Source organism: Oncorhynchus clarkii, chromosome 18 (genome assembly GCF_045791955.1).
Source record: "Oncorhynchus clarkii lewisi isolate Uvic-CL-2024 chromosome 18, UVic_Ocla_1.0, whole genome shotgun sequence".
Lineage (NCBI taxonomy): Eukaryota > Metazoa > Chordata > Actinopteri > Salmoniformes > Salmonidae > Oncorhynchus > Oncorhynchus clarkii.
In genome coordinates, this window is record NC_092164.1 from 71,298,281 (window position 1) to 71,317,377 (window position 19,097).

General features: G+C 42.4%; 1 protein-coding gene across 1 annotated transcript in view; it reads right to left on the bottom strand.

Moving 5' to 3' along the window:
• Window positions 1-19,097, bottom strand: part of LOC139372403 (CUB and sushi domain-containing protein 2-like) — a 773,740-nt gene that overhangs the window by 281,269 nt on the left and 473,374 nt on the right. The window contains exons 19-24 of the mRNA XM_071112112.1: window positions 17,286-17,473; window positions 12,801-12,989; window positions 12,134-12,250; window positions 11,295-11,510; window positions 8,239-8,427; window positions 1-36 (exon numbers count right to left, since the gene is read on the bottom strand). The exon at window positions 1-36 is cut by the window's left edge and continues 134 nt beyond it. Coding sequence (XP_070968213.1) covers window positions 1-36; window positions 8,239-8,427; window positions 11,295-11,510; window positions 12,134-12,250; window positions 12,801-12,989; window positions 17,286-17,473 — 935 coding nt within the window. The remainder of the gene's footprint in view (window positions 37-8,238; window positions 8,428-11,294; window positions 11,511-12,133; window positions 12,251-12,800; window positions 12,990-17,285; window positions 17,474-19,097) is intronic.

The following is a 19,097-nucleotide window of genomic DNA, read 5'->3' on the forward strand; positions in this document are numbered from 1 at the left end:
CTCCCTGCATGCCAGTCACTGAGGATCCACACTCAGCTAGGAGAGAGAGAGAGAGAGAGAGAGAGAGAGAGAGAGAGAGAGAGAGAGAGAGAGAGAGAACAAGAGGGAGAGAGCGGGAAAGAGAGAGAGGGAGAGAGAGCAAGAGGGAGAGAGAGAGAGAGAGAGCAGGAGCAAGAGGGAGAGAGAGAGAGAGAGAGCAAGAGGGACAGAGAGAGCAAGAGGGAGAGAGAGAGAGAGAGAGAGAGAGAGAGAGAGGGAGAGAGAGAGAGAGAGAGAGAGAGAGAGAGAGCAAGAGGGAGAGAGAGAGAGAGAGAGTGAGAGAGAGAGAGAGAGAGGGAGAGAGAGAAAGAGCAAGGGAGCGAGAGAGAAAGAGCGAGAGAGAGAGAGAGAGAGAGAGAGAGAGAGAGAGACAGAGACACAGAGAAAGAGAGAACAGGAGAGGTCAATCCCCACTCACCAATAGCATCTAGTATTTGTACTTATACATGGTTCTATGGAGACATGCAGCGGAGAGGATAATGTAGGAGAGATGATCACCTCTGACTTGTTATAATTGAGTTCAGAGTATCTGTGTCCCTTCTATTCATTCTATTTTGATCAAAATTGAACATAAATACAGAGTCTCTGTAGACAGAAAACCACTCCAATACAAAAGGACAACTGAAAACCCATCCAAGTAACTGTCGAAATCTACATTTATATTCATGTAGAAATGGCCTGACTGCTTCTCCCACAAACAAAGTCTAAAGAAAAACATTTTTTTTAAGAAGCAGATAGCAGAAAACACACACAACTTAATTACTTTCCTTCAACTGGAATGACAAAAAAAATTACATTGAGACAAATTACTCTCTAAGGTTAGCCACTGTGAACCATTTCATACTGCAACTGTGAGACATTTCTACATTTTGTTATCACAATTTGAGTTCTTTTCCTTTTTGGTATGATTCAGCTGGCTCTCCAGTTAGTTAAACATAGTTTATAGTTACACTCTAAGAATGAATTAGTGCTCATTTTAATACTATGTTTGTCTTCAATTCAACTCTGGACCTTAAAAGCCAGTTTCAATTGCTTGTTTTCATTCCTCTCCTCTAATCAGGGACTGATTTAGACCTGGGACGACAGGTGGGTGATTCCCCTCTAATCAGGGACTGATTTAGACCTGGGACAACAGGTGGGTGATTCCCCTCTAATCAGGGACTGATTTAGACCTGGGACGACAGGTGGGTGATTCCCCTCTAATCAGGGACTGATTTAGACCTGGGACGACAGGTGAGTGGAATTAATTAGAACCACAACTTCAGACCTTGTTAGGTCAGATTTGAATTATCTATTATTTACAACATTAGACATTCACATGATTAAAACATTTACAACCACTTGTCCATTAGACATACAGAGCATTCAGGAAAATATTCAGACCCCTTAAACTTTTTCCACATTTGGTTACGTTACGGACTTATTCTAAAATTAATTCTTTTTTTTTTATTCTCCTCAACGATCTACACACTATACCCTATAATTGTCACACCCTGATCTGTTTCACCTGTTCTTGTGATTGTCTCCAACCCCTCCAGGTGTTGCTTGTTTTCCACAGTGTATTTATCTCTGTTTCCTGTCTCTCTGTACCAGTGTATTTATCCCTGTGTTTCCTGTCTCTCTGTACCAGTGTATTTATCCCTGTGTTTCCTGTCTCTCTGTACCAGTGTATTTATCCCTGTGTTTCCTGTCTCTCTGTACCAGTGTATTTATCCCTGTGTTTCCTGTCTCTCTGTACCAGTGTATTTATCCCTGTGTTTCCTGTTTCTCTGTACCAGTGTATTTATCCCTGTGTTTCCTGTCTCTCTGTACCAGTGTATTTATCCCTGTGTTTCCTGTCTCCCTGTACCAGTGTATTTATCTCTGTGTTTCCTGTCTCTCTGTGCCAGTGTATTTATCCCTGTGTTTCCTGTCTCTCTGTACCAGTGTATTTATCCCTGTGTTTCCTGTCTCTCTGTACCAGTGTATTTATCCCTGTGTTTCCTGTCTCTCTGTACCAGTGTATTTATCCCTGTGTTTCCTGTCTCTCTGTACCAGTGTATTTATCCCTGTGTTTCCTGTCTCTCTGTACCAGTGCATTTATCCCTGTGTTTCCTGTCTCTCTGTACCAGTGTATTTATCCCTGTGTTTCCTGTCTCTCTGTGCCAGTGTATTTATCCCAGTGGTTCCTGTCTCTCTGTGCCAGTGTATTTATCCCTGTGGTTCCTGTCTATCTGTGCCAGTTTGTCCTGTATGTTAGTCAAGTCAACCAGCGTGTTTTTCCCCGTACTCCTTTTGATCGTCTTCCTGGTTTTGACCCCTGCCTGACTCTGGACTACTTTCCCACCTGTCCGATCATCCTGCCCTGACCCTGAATTTGTCTGCCCTGACCTTGAATCTGTCTGCCCTGACCTTGAATCTGTCTGCCCTGACCTTGAATCTGTCTGCCCTGACCTTGAATCTGTCTGCCCTGACCTTGAATCTGTCTGCCCTGACCTTGAATTATCCTGCCCTGAATCTGAATCTGCCTGCCCTGACCCTGAATCTGCCTGCCCTGACCCTGAATCTGCCTTCCCTGACCCTGAATCTGAATGCCCTGACCCTGAATCTGCCTGCCATGACCCTGAATCTGCTTGCCCTGACCCTGAATCTGCCTGCCCTGACCCTGAATCTGCCTTCCCTGACCCTGAATCTGCCTTCCCTGACCCTGAATGTAACAAAATATGTTACATATGTTACATTTACATAAGAATTCAGACCCTTTACTCAGTCCTTTATTGAAGCACCTTTTGGCAGCGATTACAGCCTCGAGTCTTATTGGGTGTGATGCTACCAGCTTGGCACACCTGTATTTGGGGAGTTTCTCCCATTCTTCATTGCAGATCCTCTCAAGCTCTGTCAGGGTGGATGGGGAGCGTCGCTGCACAGCTATTTTCAGGTCTCTCCAGAGATGTTCGATCGGGTTCAAGTCCGGGCTCTGGCTGGGCCACTCAAGGACATTCAGAGACTTGTCCCGAAGCCACTCCTTCATTGTCTTGGCTGTGTTCTTAGGGTCATTGTCCTGTTGGAAGGTGAACCTTCACCCCAGTCTGAGGCCCTGAGCACTCTGGAGCAGGTTGTCATCAAGGATCTCTCTGTACTTTGCTCCGTTCAGCTTTCCCTCGATCCTGACTAGTCTCCCTGTCCCCGAAAAACATCCCCACAGCATGATGCTACCACCATGCTTAACCGTATAGGGATGGTGCCAGGTTTCCTCCAGATGTGACGCTGGCATTCAGATCTGTGCCTCGACACAATCCTGTCTTGGAGCTCTACGGACAATTATTTCGACCTCATGGCTTGGTTTTATCTCTGACATGCACTGTCAACTGTGGGACCTTATATAGACAGGTGTGTGCCTTTCCACATCATGTCCAATCAATTGAATTTACCACAGATGGACTCCAATCAAGTTGTGGAAACATCTCAAGGATGATCAATGGAAATCGAATGCATCTGAGCTCAATATTGAGTCTCATAGCAAAGGGTCTGAATACTTATGTAAATAAGTTATTTCTGTTTTGTATAGTTAATAGATTTGCAAATATTCAAAAAAACTGTTTTTGCTTTGTCATTATGGTATATTGTGTGTAGATTGATGAGGATTAAAAATATTTTAAAAAATCTGAGTATCTCCATAATCCACTCTATATATCTCTATATCACCATAATCCACTCTATATGTCTCCATATCTCCATAATCCACTCTATATATCTCCATATCACCATAATCCACTCTATATATCTCTATATATATCCATAATCCACTCTATATATCTCCATATCTCCATAATCCACTCTATATATCTCCATATCTCCATAATCCACTCTATATATCTCTATATATCTCCATAATCCACTCTATATATCTCTATATATCTCCATAATCCACTCTATATATCTCTATATCACCATAATCCACTCTATCTATCTCCATATCACCATAATCCACTCTATATATCTCTATATATATCCATAATCCACTCTATATATCTCCATATCTCCATAATCCACTCTATATATCTCCATATCTCCATAATCCACTCTATATATCTCTATATATCTCCATAATCCACTCTATATATCTCTATATATCTCCATAATCCACTCTATATATCTCCATATCTCCATAATCCACTCTATATATCTCTATATATCTCCATAATCCACTCTATATATCTCCATATCACCATAATCCGCTCTATATATCTCTATATATCTCCATAATCCACTCTATATATCTCTATATCTCCATAATCCACTCTATATATCTCTATATATCTCCATAATCCACTCTATATATCTCCATATCACCATAATCCACTCTATATATCTCTATATATCTCCATAATCCACTCTATATATCTCCATAATCCACTCTATATATCTACATATCTCCATAATCCACATGCTATATCTCCATAATCCACTCTCTATATCTCCATAATCCACTCTCTATATCTCCATAATCCACTCTATATATCTACATATCTCCATAATCCACATGCTATATCTCCATAATCCACTCTATATATCTCCATAATCCACTCTATATATCTCTATATCTCCATAATCCACTCTCTATATCTCCATAATCCACTCTATATATCTACATATCTCCATAATCCACATGCTATATCTCCATAATCCACTCTCTATATCTCCATAATCCACTCTCTATATCTCCATAATCCACTCTATATATCTCTATATATCTCCATAATCCACTCTATATATCTCTATATCTCCATAATCCACTCTCTATATCTCCATAATCCACTCTATATATCTACATATCTCCATAATCCACTCTATATATCTCTATATATCTCCATAATCCACTCTATCTATCTCCATATCACCATAATCCACTCTATATATCTCTATATCTCCATAATCCACATGCTATATCTCCATAATCCACTCTCTATATCTCCATAATCCACTCTCTATATCTCCATAATCCACTCTATATATCTCTATATCTCCATAATCCACTCTATATATCTCTATATCTCCATAATCCACTCTCTATATCTCCATAATCCACTCTATATATCTACATATCTCCATAATCCACTCTATATTTCTCCATAATCCACTCTATATATCTCCATAATCCACTCTATATATCTCCATAATCCACTCTATAAATCTCTATATCTCCATAATCCACATGCTTTATCTCCATAATCCACTCTCTATATCTCCATAATCCACTCTATATATCTACATATCTCCATAATCCACTCTATATTTCTCCATAATCCACTCTATATATCACCATAATCCACTCTATATATCTCCATAATCCACTCTCTATATCTCCATAATCCACTCTCTATATCTCCATAATCCACTCTATATATTTCCATAATCCACTCTATATATCTCCATATCTCCATAATCCACTCTCTATATCTCCATAATCCACTATCTATATCTCCATAATCCTCTCTATATATCTCCATAATCCACTCTATATATCTCCATAATCCACTCCCTATATCTCCATAATCCACTCTCTATATCTCCATAATCCACTCTATATGTCTCTATATATCTCCATAATCCACTCTCTATATCTCCATATCTCCATAATCCACTCTATATATCTCCATATCTCCATAATCCACTCTATACATCTCCATAATCTACTCTCTATATCTCCATAATCCACTATCTATATCTCCATAATCCTCTCTATATATCTCCATAATCCACTCTATATATCTCCATAATCCACTCTCTATATCTCCATAATCCACTCTCTATATCTCCATAATCCACTCTCTATATCTCCATAATCCACTCTCTATATCTCCATAATCCACTCTCTATATCTCCATAATCCACTCTCTATATCTCCATAATCCACTCTATATCTCTATATATCTCCATAATCCACTCTCTATATCTCCATAATCCACTCTATATATCTCTATATATCTCCATAATCCACTCTATATATCTCCATAATCCACTCTCTATATCTCCATAATCCACTCTCTATATCTCCATAATCCACTCTCTATATCTCCATAATCCACTCTCTATATCTCCATAATCCACTCTCTATATCTCCATAATCCACTCTCTATATCTCCATAATCCACTCTATATATCTCCATATCTCCATATCACCAAAATCCGCTCTATATATCTCTATATATCTCCATAATCCACTCTATATATCTCCATATCACCATAATCCACTCTATATATCTCTATATCTCCATAATCCACTCTATATATCTCTATATATCTCCATAATCCACTCTATATATCTCCATATCACCATAATCCGCTCTATATATCTCTATATATCTCCATAATCCACTCTATATATCTCCATATCACCATAATCCACTCTATATATCTCTATATATCTCCATAATCCACTCTCTATATCTCCATAATCCACTCTATATATCTACATATCTCCATAATCCACATGCTATATCTCCATAATCCACTCTCTATATCTCCATAATCCACTCTCTATATCTCCATAATCCACTCTATATATCTACATATCTCCATAATCCACATGCTATATCTCCATAATCCACTCTATATATCTCCATAATCCACTCTATATATCTACATATCTCCATAATCCACATGCTATATCTCCATAATCCACTCTCTATATCTCCATAATCCACTCTCTATATATCCATAATCCACTCTATATATCTCTATATATCTCCATAATCCACTCTATATATCTCTATATCTCCATAATCCACTCTCTATATCTCCATAATCCACTCTATATATCTACATATCTCCATAATCCACTCTATATATCTCTATATATCTCCATAATCCACTCTATCTATCTCCATATCACCATAATCCACTCTATATATCTCTATATCTCCATAATCCACATGCTATATCTCCATAATCCACTCTCTATATCTCCATAATCCACTCTCTATATCTCCATAATCCACTCTATATATCTCTATATCTCCATAATCCATTCTATATATCTCTATATCTCCATAATCCACTCTCTATATCTCCATAATCCACTCTATATATCTACATATCTCCATAATCCACTCTATATTTCTCCATAATCCACTCTATATATCACCATAATCCACTCTATATATCTCCATAATCCACTCTATATATCTCCATAATCCACTCTATAAATCTCTATATCTCCATAATCCACATGCTATATCTCCATAATCCACTCTCTATATCTCCATAATCCACTCTATATATCTACATATCTCCATAATCCACTCTATATTTCTCCATAATCCACTCTATATATCTCCATAATCCACTCTCTATATCTCCATAATCCACTCTCTATATCTCCATAATCCACTCTATATATTTCCATAATCCACTCTATATATCTCCATATCTCCATAATCCACTCTATATATCTCCATAATCTACTCTCTATATCTCCATAATCCACTATCTATATCTCCATAATCCTCTCTATATATCTCCATAATCCACTCTATATATCTCCATAATCCACTCCCTATATCTCCATAATCCACTCTCTATATCTCCATAATCCACTCTATATGTCTCTATATATCTCCATAATCCACTCTCTATATCTCCATATCTCCATAATCCACTCTATATATCTCCATATCTCCATAATCCACTCTATACATCTCCATAATCTACTCTCTATATCTCCATAATCCACTATCTATATCTCCATAATCCTCTCTATATATCTCCATAATCCACTCTATATATCTCCATAATCCACTCTCTATATCTCCATAATCCACTCTCTATATCTCCATAATCCACTCTATATGTCTCTATATATCTCCATAATCCACTCTATATGTCTCTATATATCTCCATAATCCACTCTCTATATCTCCATATCTCCATAATCCACTCTCTATTTCTCCATATCTCCATAATCCACTCTATATATCTCCATAAACCACTCTCTATATCTCCATATCTCAATAATCCACTCTCTATATCTCCAATATCCCCTCTATATAGTGTATAAGGCTGTGTGGTCATATTTAAGGTTGTGGGTTGTGTTGGAGTGTTTTACGTAAGGGCACATGAGATGGGTGTGCATTAGTTTAATAATACACATGATTGGGCGAGTTAGTGGTTGGGGGAGAGGGGGGAGCAAAAACCAAATGAAATTGCGGGGCCACCTACCAACACACCTTGGCAGAGGGGAGCTCCACACCCTCCTCCGCCCCCCCAGACACGTCACCCTCGCCGGCCCCTCCAGACGGTAACCAGGGAAACAGGAGAAGATGAGCGCGTCCCCCACCCCGAACTGTAACCCCTTACGGGTACTGTAGGGAGGAACGCCGGGGTCTTCACAAGGCTCCAGGTCATATTCTGAAGGAGGAGAGGAGAAAGGGATGGATGGAAAAGAGAGGTAATCATTCGTAAAATGAAAACAAAACTCCATACTTGTTTTTGAGGAAACCAATAATGCATTGCATTATCATGGATTTTCTTCCAGTTGACCCATGATCATGAAAAGCATCTATATATGTTATACCTGTTACACCTGTTACACCTGTTACACCTGTTACACCTGTTACTACAGGTACACCTGTTACACCTGCTACTACTGGTACACCTGTTACACCTGTTACTACTGTTAGACCTGTTACACCTGTTATACCTGTTATACCTGCTACACATGTTACTACTGGTACACCTGTTACACCTGTTACACCTGTTACTACTGGTACACCTGTTACTACTGTTACACCTGTTACACCTGTTACACCTGTTACACCTGTTACTACTGTTACACCTGTTATACCTGTTATACCTGCTACACATGTTACTACTGGTACACCTGTTACACCTGTTACACCTGTTACTACTGGTACACCTGTTACTACTGTTACACCTGTTACACCTGTTATACCTGTTATACCTGCTACACATGTTACTACTGGTACACCTGTTACACCTGTTACTACTGGTACACATGTTACTACTGGTACACCTGTTACACATGTTACACCTGTTACTACTGGTACACCTGTTATACCTGTTATACCTGTTACTACTGTTACACCTGTTATACCTGTTATACCTGTTACTACTGGTACACCTGTTACACCTGTTACACCTGTAATACCTGCTACACATGTTACTACTGGTACACCTGTTACACCTGTTACACATGTTATACCTGTTACTACAGGTACACATGTTACACCTGCTACTACTGGTACACATGTTACTACTGGTACACCTGTTACACCTGTTACACCTGTTATACATGTTACACCTGTTACACCTGTTACTACAGGTACACCTGTTACACCTGCTACTACTGGTACACCTGTTACACCTGTTACTACTGGTACACCTGTTACACCTGTTACTACTGGTACACCTGTTACTACTGGTACACATGTTACTACTGGTACACCTGTTACTACTGGTACACCTGTTACTCCTTTTACACCTGTTACACCTGTTACACTTGTTATACCTGTTACACATGTTACTACTGGTACACCTGTTACTACTGGTACACCTGTTACACCTGCTACTACTGGTACACCTGTTACACCTGTTACTACTGGTACACATGTTACTACTGGTACACCTGTTACTACTGGTTCACCTGTTTCTCCTGTTACACCTGTTACACCTGTTACACTTGTTATACCTGTTACACCTGTTACTACTGGTACACCTGTTACTACTGGTACACCTGTTACACCTGTTATACCTGTTACACCTGTTATACATGTTACTATGGGTAGACATGTTACACCTGTTACTACTGGTACACATGGTACACCTGTTACATCTGTTACTACTGTTACACCTGTTATACCTGTTACTACTGGTACACCTGTTACACCCGTTACTACTGTTACACCTGTTATACCTGTTACTACTGGTACACCTGTTAAACCTGTTACTACTGTTACTACTGTTACTACTGGTACACCTGTTACTACTGTTACTACTGGTACACCTGTTACTACTGGTACACCTGTTATACCTGGTACACCTGTTACTACTGTTACTACTGTTATACCTGTTACACCTGTTACTACTGTTACACCTGTTATACCTGTTACACCTGTTACTACTGGTACACCTGTTATACCTGTTACACCTGTTACTACTGTTACTACTGTTACTACTGGTACACCTGTTACTACTGGTACACCTGTTACTACTGGTACACCTGTTATACCTGTTACTACTGGTACACCTGTTATACCTGTTACTACTGGTACACCTGTTATACCTGTTATACCTGTTACTACATGTAGTGGCTTCCTGTCCTCTTTACCATAGCCAATGCCCAAGCCTGAAGCGGGGTTGTTTGGTACCATACAGTCCACACTCAAGGTTTCCAAACGGCCAAACATTCAATGACATCCAGGGACATGGTGCAACAAAAATGTTCATTCTTCTAATATCTGACAAATAAATGATTCTCCAATCAACCTAAAGCAGAGAATACTTGATATGGAAAATACATATTATGACCTGTCTGTATGTTTGTATGGTCAAAAAACTATACCGCTCCCGCATCTAGCAAGGACTCCCTTCCCCGAAGGCCCAACTTCCTGCCTTTATCCTAACACACTTGCCACAATACAATGAACAGGCAAGAGGGGGGGGGGGGCAAAAACTGACAACAAATTAATATATCTCAATCAGGAGGTACCTAATATTTCATCATATACATTAATATTTAATATATTTACATTAATATACATGGAGCTCTGTATACTACTGGTACACCTGTTACTACTGCTCCTCATGTTTATAACCTGTTGCCCATTCTGATACTGCTCCTCATGTTTATAACCTGTTGCCAATTCTGATACTGCTCCTCATGTTTATAACCTGTTGCCAATTCTGATACTGCTCCTCATGTTTATAACCTGTTGCCAATTCTGATACTGCTCCTCATGTTTATAACCTGTTGCCAATTCTGATACTGCTCCTCATGTTTATAACCTGTTGCCAATTCTGATACTGCTCCTCATGTTTGCACTGTTAGTTTCATGGTGTGTCTAGCCAGAAAGGAAGGCTAACCCTGTGACAAATACACACAGAGACTCATATTTGTTTACAATGTATAACACGATAAGGTATTCTCTCAGTATTCCAAATGTCACACGGTTTTAATCCGTAACGACTTAAAATGCTATTTCATGGTCCTTGGAGCCCGGATAAGGAGCCGTGCTAAGTTAAACCTGTACCCCTACCTGAGAAGGTGATGTTGAATCCCTCGTAGGAGACTGAGAAATCTGAGAGGAAGCGTATCTGAGCGGTGTAGTTCCCATACAGGCCTGCACTGAGGGTGGGGGGCAGTGTTGAGCCCGTTAGTCTCCACAGGGGCTCGGGGAAGCTGCCGTTCTCTGTCACCAACAGGTGGTCATGGGGAGACTCTAGGTGGAATGTATGGAAGGTGAACTGGACACCTGGTGGGGCAGGAATGAGGGAGAGAGAAGAGTCAGATACACTTCCTGGTTGGGGAGGAGAGAGAGAGAGAGAGAGAGAGAGAGAGAGAGAGAGAGAGGGGGAGAGAGAGAGAGAGAGAGAGAGAGAGAGAGAGAGAGAGAGAAGAGTCAACTACACTTCCTGGTCGGGGAGAAGAGAGAGAGAAGAGTCAACTACACTTCCTGGTGGGGGAGGAGAGAGAGAAGAGTCAAATACACTTCCTGGTGGGTTACTACAGGAGAGAGAGAGAGAAGAGTCAACTACACTTCCTGGTGGGTTACTACAGGAGAGAGCAGCAGATGGTCAGCTACTCTGGGAGAACAATAGAATATGAGTAGAACACGTTTCTGTTTTAAAAAGCTGAAAACAGCCTTCACCAGGGGAATTAGACAACATGTTTGTGTCCATGGATGTGTTTGAGTACTTTTGAATAGGTAATAGTACTAATAGAGATTTGAATAGAAAAGTGCCTATTCTGCCTTGGGCTTGGCTAGCAGTGCTGCAGTGCTGCAGGGATGTACAGGACCTACCGTTCTCTATAGGACCAGATAAGGGAAATGACCGTGTCAGCGAAGTTGAATTAGACAGGAGTGGCCCTGCTCACCTTTCCCGTGAGAGGACTCTATCATCCAGGTGCAGTTGAGGTTGTGAGGATAGAAGTCAGGAAACCCAGGGGAGAGGATGGTACCGGTGTTACCCTGAATATAACCTCCACACAACGCTGCAGAGAGAGGGAGAGGGAGGGAGGAGAGGGAGGGAGGGAGGGGGGGGGGCAGGGAGGGAGGGAGGGAGAGGAGAGGGAGGGGGAGGGGAGGGGAGGGGAGGGGAGAGGAGAGGGAGGGGGAGGGAGGGAGGGAGGGAGGGAGGGAGGGAGGGAGGGAGGGGGGGGGGGGCAGGGAGGGAGGGAGGGAGAGGAGAGGGAGGGGGAGGGGGAGGGGAGGGGGAGGAGAGAGAGGGAGGGGGAGGAGAGGGAGAGGGAGGGAGGGAGGGAGGGAGAGACAGAAAGATTAATGTTGAATAAGTAGGTAGTTATTAGAACTACACTTAGCGTAATATACCCAGGTTTCACCATGCTCTACAATACAGTTTAGTAGCCCTTCTGAAGGATACAGAGAAATCAATCCTGGCCTTAAAACGTGTAATAAGAAGATAAACTCTGAAGGACAACTTCAACACTTTTATCCTAGTTTTACAGTTTGATAAGGGCAAGTTCAACCGGGAGCTAAACTGGGGGGTTCATTTTGTGAACAGAATTCAGAATCGGGCCGTACCATCACAGCTGGGCAGGGGTCGACTCCACTGGAAGTTTGGTTCACACTCCAGGGGTTCCGGGTCGCTGAGGGAGTACCCCGCGTCACAGCTGAACGTTACCAAGGCACCTACGTAGAAGTCGTTGCCATGACGTTGGCCGTTGACGGGGATGCCAGGGTCGACACAGTGATCTGACTGTAGCTGTAGAGCTGAGGAGGAAAACACACTCAGGGTTATTACACACACACACACACACACACATGCACACACACACGCACGCACACACACACACACACACACACACACACACACACACACACACACACACACACACACACACACACACACACACGCACACACACACACACACACAGGTTATTACACACACACTGGGGTTATCACACACACACGCACACACATGCATGCATGCATGCACGCACGCACGCACACACACACACACACACACACACACACACACACACACACACACACACACACACACACACACACAGGTTATTACACACACACTGGGGTTATCACACACACACGCACACACATGCATGCATGCACGCACGCACGCACGCACACACACACACACACACACACACACACACACACACACACACACACACACACACACACACACACACACACACACACACACACAGGTTATTACACACACACAAGGGTTATTACACACACACTGGGGTTATCACACACACACTGGGGTTATCACACACACAAACACACACACACACACACTCCACGTTACACGTGTTTCAGGTGAAATAGTGCGTAAACACATCTCTCAAATGGACCCACATAACAGACCAGCGTAACAGACCAGTGTAACAGACCAGAGTAACAGACCAGTTAACAGACCAGAGTAACAGACTAGAGTAACAGACCAGTGAAACAGACCAGAGTAACAGACCAGTTAACAGACCAGAGTAACAGACCAGAGTAACAGACCAGTTAACTGACCAGAGTAACAGACCAGAGTAACAGACCAGTGTAACAGACTAGAGTAACAGACCAGTTAACAGACCAGTTAACAGACCAGAGTAACAGACCAGAGTAACTGACCAGACTAACAGACCAGTTAACTGACCAGTGTAACAGACCAGAGTAACAGACCAGTTAACAGACCAGAGTAACTGACCAGAGTAATAGACCAGTTAACAGACCAGAGTAACAGACCAGTTAACAGACCAGAGTAACAGACCAGCGTAACAGACCAGAGTAACTGACCAGACTAACAGACCAGTTAACTGACCAGTGTAACAGACCAGAGTAACAGACCAGTTAACAGACCAGAGTAACTGACCAGAGTAACAGACCAGTTAACAGACCAGAGTAACAGACCAGTTAACAGACCAGAGTAACAGACCAGCGTAACAGACCAGAGTAATTGACCAGACTAACAGACCAGTTAACTGACCAGAGTAACAGACCAGAGTAACAGACCAGAGTAATTGACCAGAGTAACAGACCCGTGTAACAGACCAGTGTAACAGACCAGCTTAACAGACCAGAGTAACAGACCCGTTAACAGACCAGAGTAACAGACCAGAGTAAAAGACCAGTGTAACATACCAGAGTAACAGACCAGAGTAACAGACCAGAGTAACAGACCAGACTAACAGACCAGTTAACTGACCAGAATAACAGACCAGCGTAACAGACCAGAGTAATTGACCAGAGTAACAGACCAGTGTAACAGACCAGAGTAACAGACCAGTGTAACAGACCAGAGTAACAGACCAGAGTAACAGACCAGTGTAACAGACTAGCGTAACAGACCAGAGTAACAGACCAGAGTAACAGACCAGTTAACAGACCAGTTAACAGACCAGAGTAACAGACCAGAGTAACACACCATGTCCTGTTTCTGCCCCACACACCATGTCCTGTTTCTGCCCCACACATCCTACCCTGTTTCTGCCCCACACACCCTACCCTGTTTCTGCCTTACACACCCTACCCTGTTTCTGCCCCACACACCCTACCCTGTTTCTGTCCCACACACCATGTCCTGTTTCTGTCCCACACACCATGTCCTGTGTCTGTCCCACACACCATGCCCTGTTTCTGCCCCACAATCCATGTCCTGTTTCTGTCCCACACACCCTACCCTGTTTCTGCCCCACACACCCTGTCCTGTTTCTGCCCCACACACCCTGTCCTGTTTCTGTCCCACACACCCTGTCCTGTTTCAGCCCCACACATCATGTCCTGTTTCTGTCCCACACACCCTGTCCTGTTTCTGTCCCACACACCATGTCCTGTTTCTGCCCCACACACCCTGTCGTGTTTCTGTCCCACACACCATGTCCTGTTTCTGCCCCACACACCATGTCCTGTTTCTGCCCCACACACCATGTCCTGTTTCTGTCCCACACACCATGTCTTGTTTCTCCCCCACACACCATGTCCTGTTTCTCCCCCACACACCATGTCCTGTTTCTCCCCCACACACCATGTCCTGTTTCTGTCCCACACACCCTGTCCTGTTTCTGCCCCACACACCATGTCCTGTTTCTCCCCCACACACCATGTCCTGTTTCTCCCCCACACACCATGTCCTGTTTCTCCCCCACACACCCTGTCCTGTTTCTGTCCCACACACCCTACCCTGTTTCTGCCCCACACACCATGTCCTGTTTCTGTCTGAGTGGTGCAGTAGCCACGGTGAATTATTAAAGCAGAGACTGCTGCTGTGACGAAGGGTTACTAATGTTGAGTCACACAGGTTTAAAAGATTTTAAAAACACCATTGTGTGTTTGCATCGTCTTTTGATGACAAGGTGAGAGTTGATTAAAAAAAAACGATGATGTTTATAAAATCGTTTTAAACCTGTGTGTTTTCTGACGATGTGCCCCTGTGTGTTTTCTGACGATGTGCACCTGTGTGTTTTCTGACGATGTGCCCCTGTGTGTTTTCTGCCGATGTGCCCCTGTGTGTTTTCTGCCGATGTGCCCCTGTGTGTTTTCTGCCGATGTGCCCCTGTGTGTTTTCTGCCGATGTGCCCCTGTGTGTTTTCTGCCGATGTGCCCCTGTGTGTTTTCTGACGATGTGCCCCTGTGTGTTTTCTGACGATGTGCCCCTGTGTGTTTTCTGACGATGTGCAACATCTTACAATATAATCAACCCTGTAGTTATTAAATACATATGGATGTTGTGATTGAGATGTCTGCATAGAGAAAAGGGAGTGATGATGGTTTTAATATCACCTCAGGAATACCACCTCAGGAACACCACCTCATTAATACCACCTCATTAATACCACCTCATTAATACCATCTCATGAATACCACCTCATTAATACCACCTCAGGAACACCACCTCATTAATACCACCTCATTAATATCACCTCATTAATACCACCTCATTAATACCATCTCATTAATACCACCTCATTAATACCACCTCAGGAACACCACCTCATGAATACCACCTCATTAATACCACCTCATGAATACCACCTCAGTAATACCACCTCATTAATACCACCTCATTAATATCACCTCATTAATATCACCTCATTAATATCACCTCATTAATACCACCTCATGAATACCACCTCAGTAATACCACCTCATTAATACCACCTCATTAATATCACCTCATTAATATCACCTCATTAATATCACCTCATTAATATCACCTCAGGAACACCACCTCATTAATACCACCTCATTAATATCACCTCATTAATACCACCTCATTAATACCACCTCATTAATACCACCTCATTAATACCACCTCAGGAACACCACCTCATTATTAATACCACCTCATTAATATCACCTCATTAATATCACCTCATTAATATCACCTCATTAATACCACCTCATTAATACCACCTCATTAATACCACCTCATTAATACCACCTCAGGAACACCACCTCATTAATACCACCCCATTAATACCACCTCATTAATATCACCTCATTAATACCACCTCATGAATACCACCTCAGGAACACCACCTCAGGAACACCACCTCATGAATACCACCTCATGAATACCACCTCATGAATACCACCTCATTAATATCACCTCATTAATACCACCTCATTAATATCACCTATCACTGGCTCAGTCAGGGACCTGGCATGATTATAGCTCAGTCAGGGACCTGGCATGTTTATAGCTCAGTCAGGGACCTGGCATGATTATAGCTCAGTCAGGGACCTGGCATGATTATAGCTCAGTCAGGGACCTGGCATGATTATAGCTCAGTCAGGGACCTGGCATGATTATAGCTCAGTTAGGGACCTGGCATGTTTATAGCTCAGACCTGGCATGACTTTGACAGTGGAATAGCAAAACCAATAATTTGTAATGATGGGCTCTGTGTCAAGCCAAGCAAACTAATCTGGAACATAATATGATTTTTTTGTCTGTGAGGAGAGGAAGGTAGGGAGCATTTCAGAGTTCCTCTAATGGTTGCTCTGGACCCATCAATGTCTACTGGTTCTAGAAAAACACAAAGTCTTACTCTCATAGTGGATGCGGAAGCCGATGTCCGAGTGGCTTTTGTCAGTGGAGAAGAGGAGGAACAGGAAGTTGGAGGTGCTGATGAGGAACTGGGGCACCTGGGTACCCTGGTAGCTACCAATCAGAGGTGACGAGGGGAACCGCCCGTCACGCACCTCCAGCACGTCATAGTTTACCTCAGTACGAAACCTGGGGGAACAACCAATGGGTTAACAGGAATCTGGGAGAACAACCAATGGGTGAACAGCAATCGATGGGACAACTAATGTAGGAACAGCAATCGATGGGACAACTAATGGAGGAACAGCAATCTGGGGGAACAACCAATTGGTTAACAGGAATCTGGGAGAACAACCAATGGGTGAACAGCAATCGATGGGACAACTAATGGAGGAAGAGCAATCTGGGGGAACAACCAATTGGCAAAGAGCAATCTAGGGGAACAACCAATGGTTTAACAAGTATCTGGGGAACATCCAATGGATTAACAGGAATCTGTGGGACCATCCTCCTCAGTGAAATTCATAAAAAAAATGTAAATTGTGAATCTTTAAAAAAGAGATGCTAAATATATTCACGTAACCAAATAATTGATTAAAACACAATGTTTTGTAAAGAAGGTCTACAGTAGCCTCAACAGCACTCTGTAGGGTAGCACCATGGTGTAGCCGGAGGACAGCTAGCTTCCATCCTCCTCTAGGTACATTGACTTCACTACAAAACCTAGGAAGCTCATGGTTTTCATCCTCTTCTTTAGACTTACACAGTAATTATGACAACTTCTGGAGGACATCCTCCAACCTATCAGAGCTCTTACAGCATGAACTGACATGTTTTCCACCCAATCAAAAGATCAGAGAATGAATCGAGTACTGAAAGCATAAGCTACTAGCTAGCACTGCAGTGCATACAATGTGGTGAGTATCTGACTCAAAGAGAGAAAGACAATAGTTGAACAGTTTTGAACAAATTATATATATTTTTTTAAACTGATGGAGAAGCAAGAGAAAAATAGAGAGACAAAAAGCTGTATATCCTAATTTTTTTCACTTCACATTCACTTACTTAGCAAATGCAGATAGCTAGTTTAGCCTGCTCAAACAGAGAGGGAAGCAAGGTTATCTAGTTTAGCCTGCTCAAACAGAGAGGGATGCTATGCTAGCTAGTTTAGCCTGCTCAAACAGAGAGGGAAGCAAGGTTATCTAGTTTAGCCTGCTCAAACAGAGAGGGATGCTATGCAAGCTAGTTTAGCCTGCTCAAACAGAGAGGGAAGCAAGGTTAGCTAGTTTAGCCTGCTCAAACAGAGAGGGATGCTATGCTAGCTAGTTTAGCCTGCTCAAACAGAGAGGGAAGCAAGGTTAGCTAGTTTAGCCTGCTCAAACAGAGAGGGAAGCAAGGTTATCTAGTTTAGCCTGCTCAAACAGAGAGGGATGCTATGCTAGCTAGTTTAGCCTGCTCAAACAGAGAGGGAAGCAAGGTTAGCTAGTTTAGCCTGCTCAAACAGAGAGGGAAGCAAGGTTAGCTAGTTTAGCCTGCTCAAACAGAGAGGGAAGCAAGGTTAGCTAGCTGGCTATGGCTATCCAACACCGCTTTTGGTTTCTGCTAAGCTGATTGCAGATTGTACACTGTACTGCATGATTGTAGCAGGTTTACTAACATGTTGGTTCTAGTAGCTATGTTGACTATGACGTTAGCTAATAGGGTGACAACGATGTAGGCTGTGTTTAGCGGTTAGCGGTTATAATACGAAGGTTTGGCTTGGACAGTTTTTTTCGCCTGGTCACAGACAGCTGATGTGTTGTGCACTGAAGTC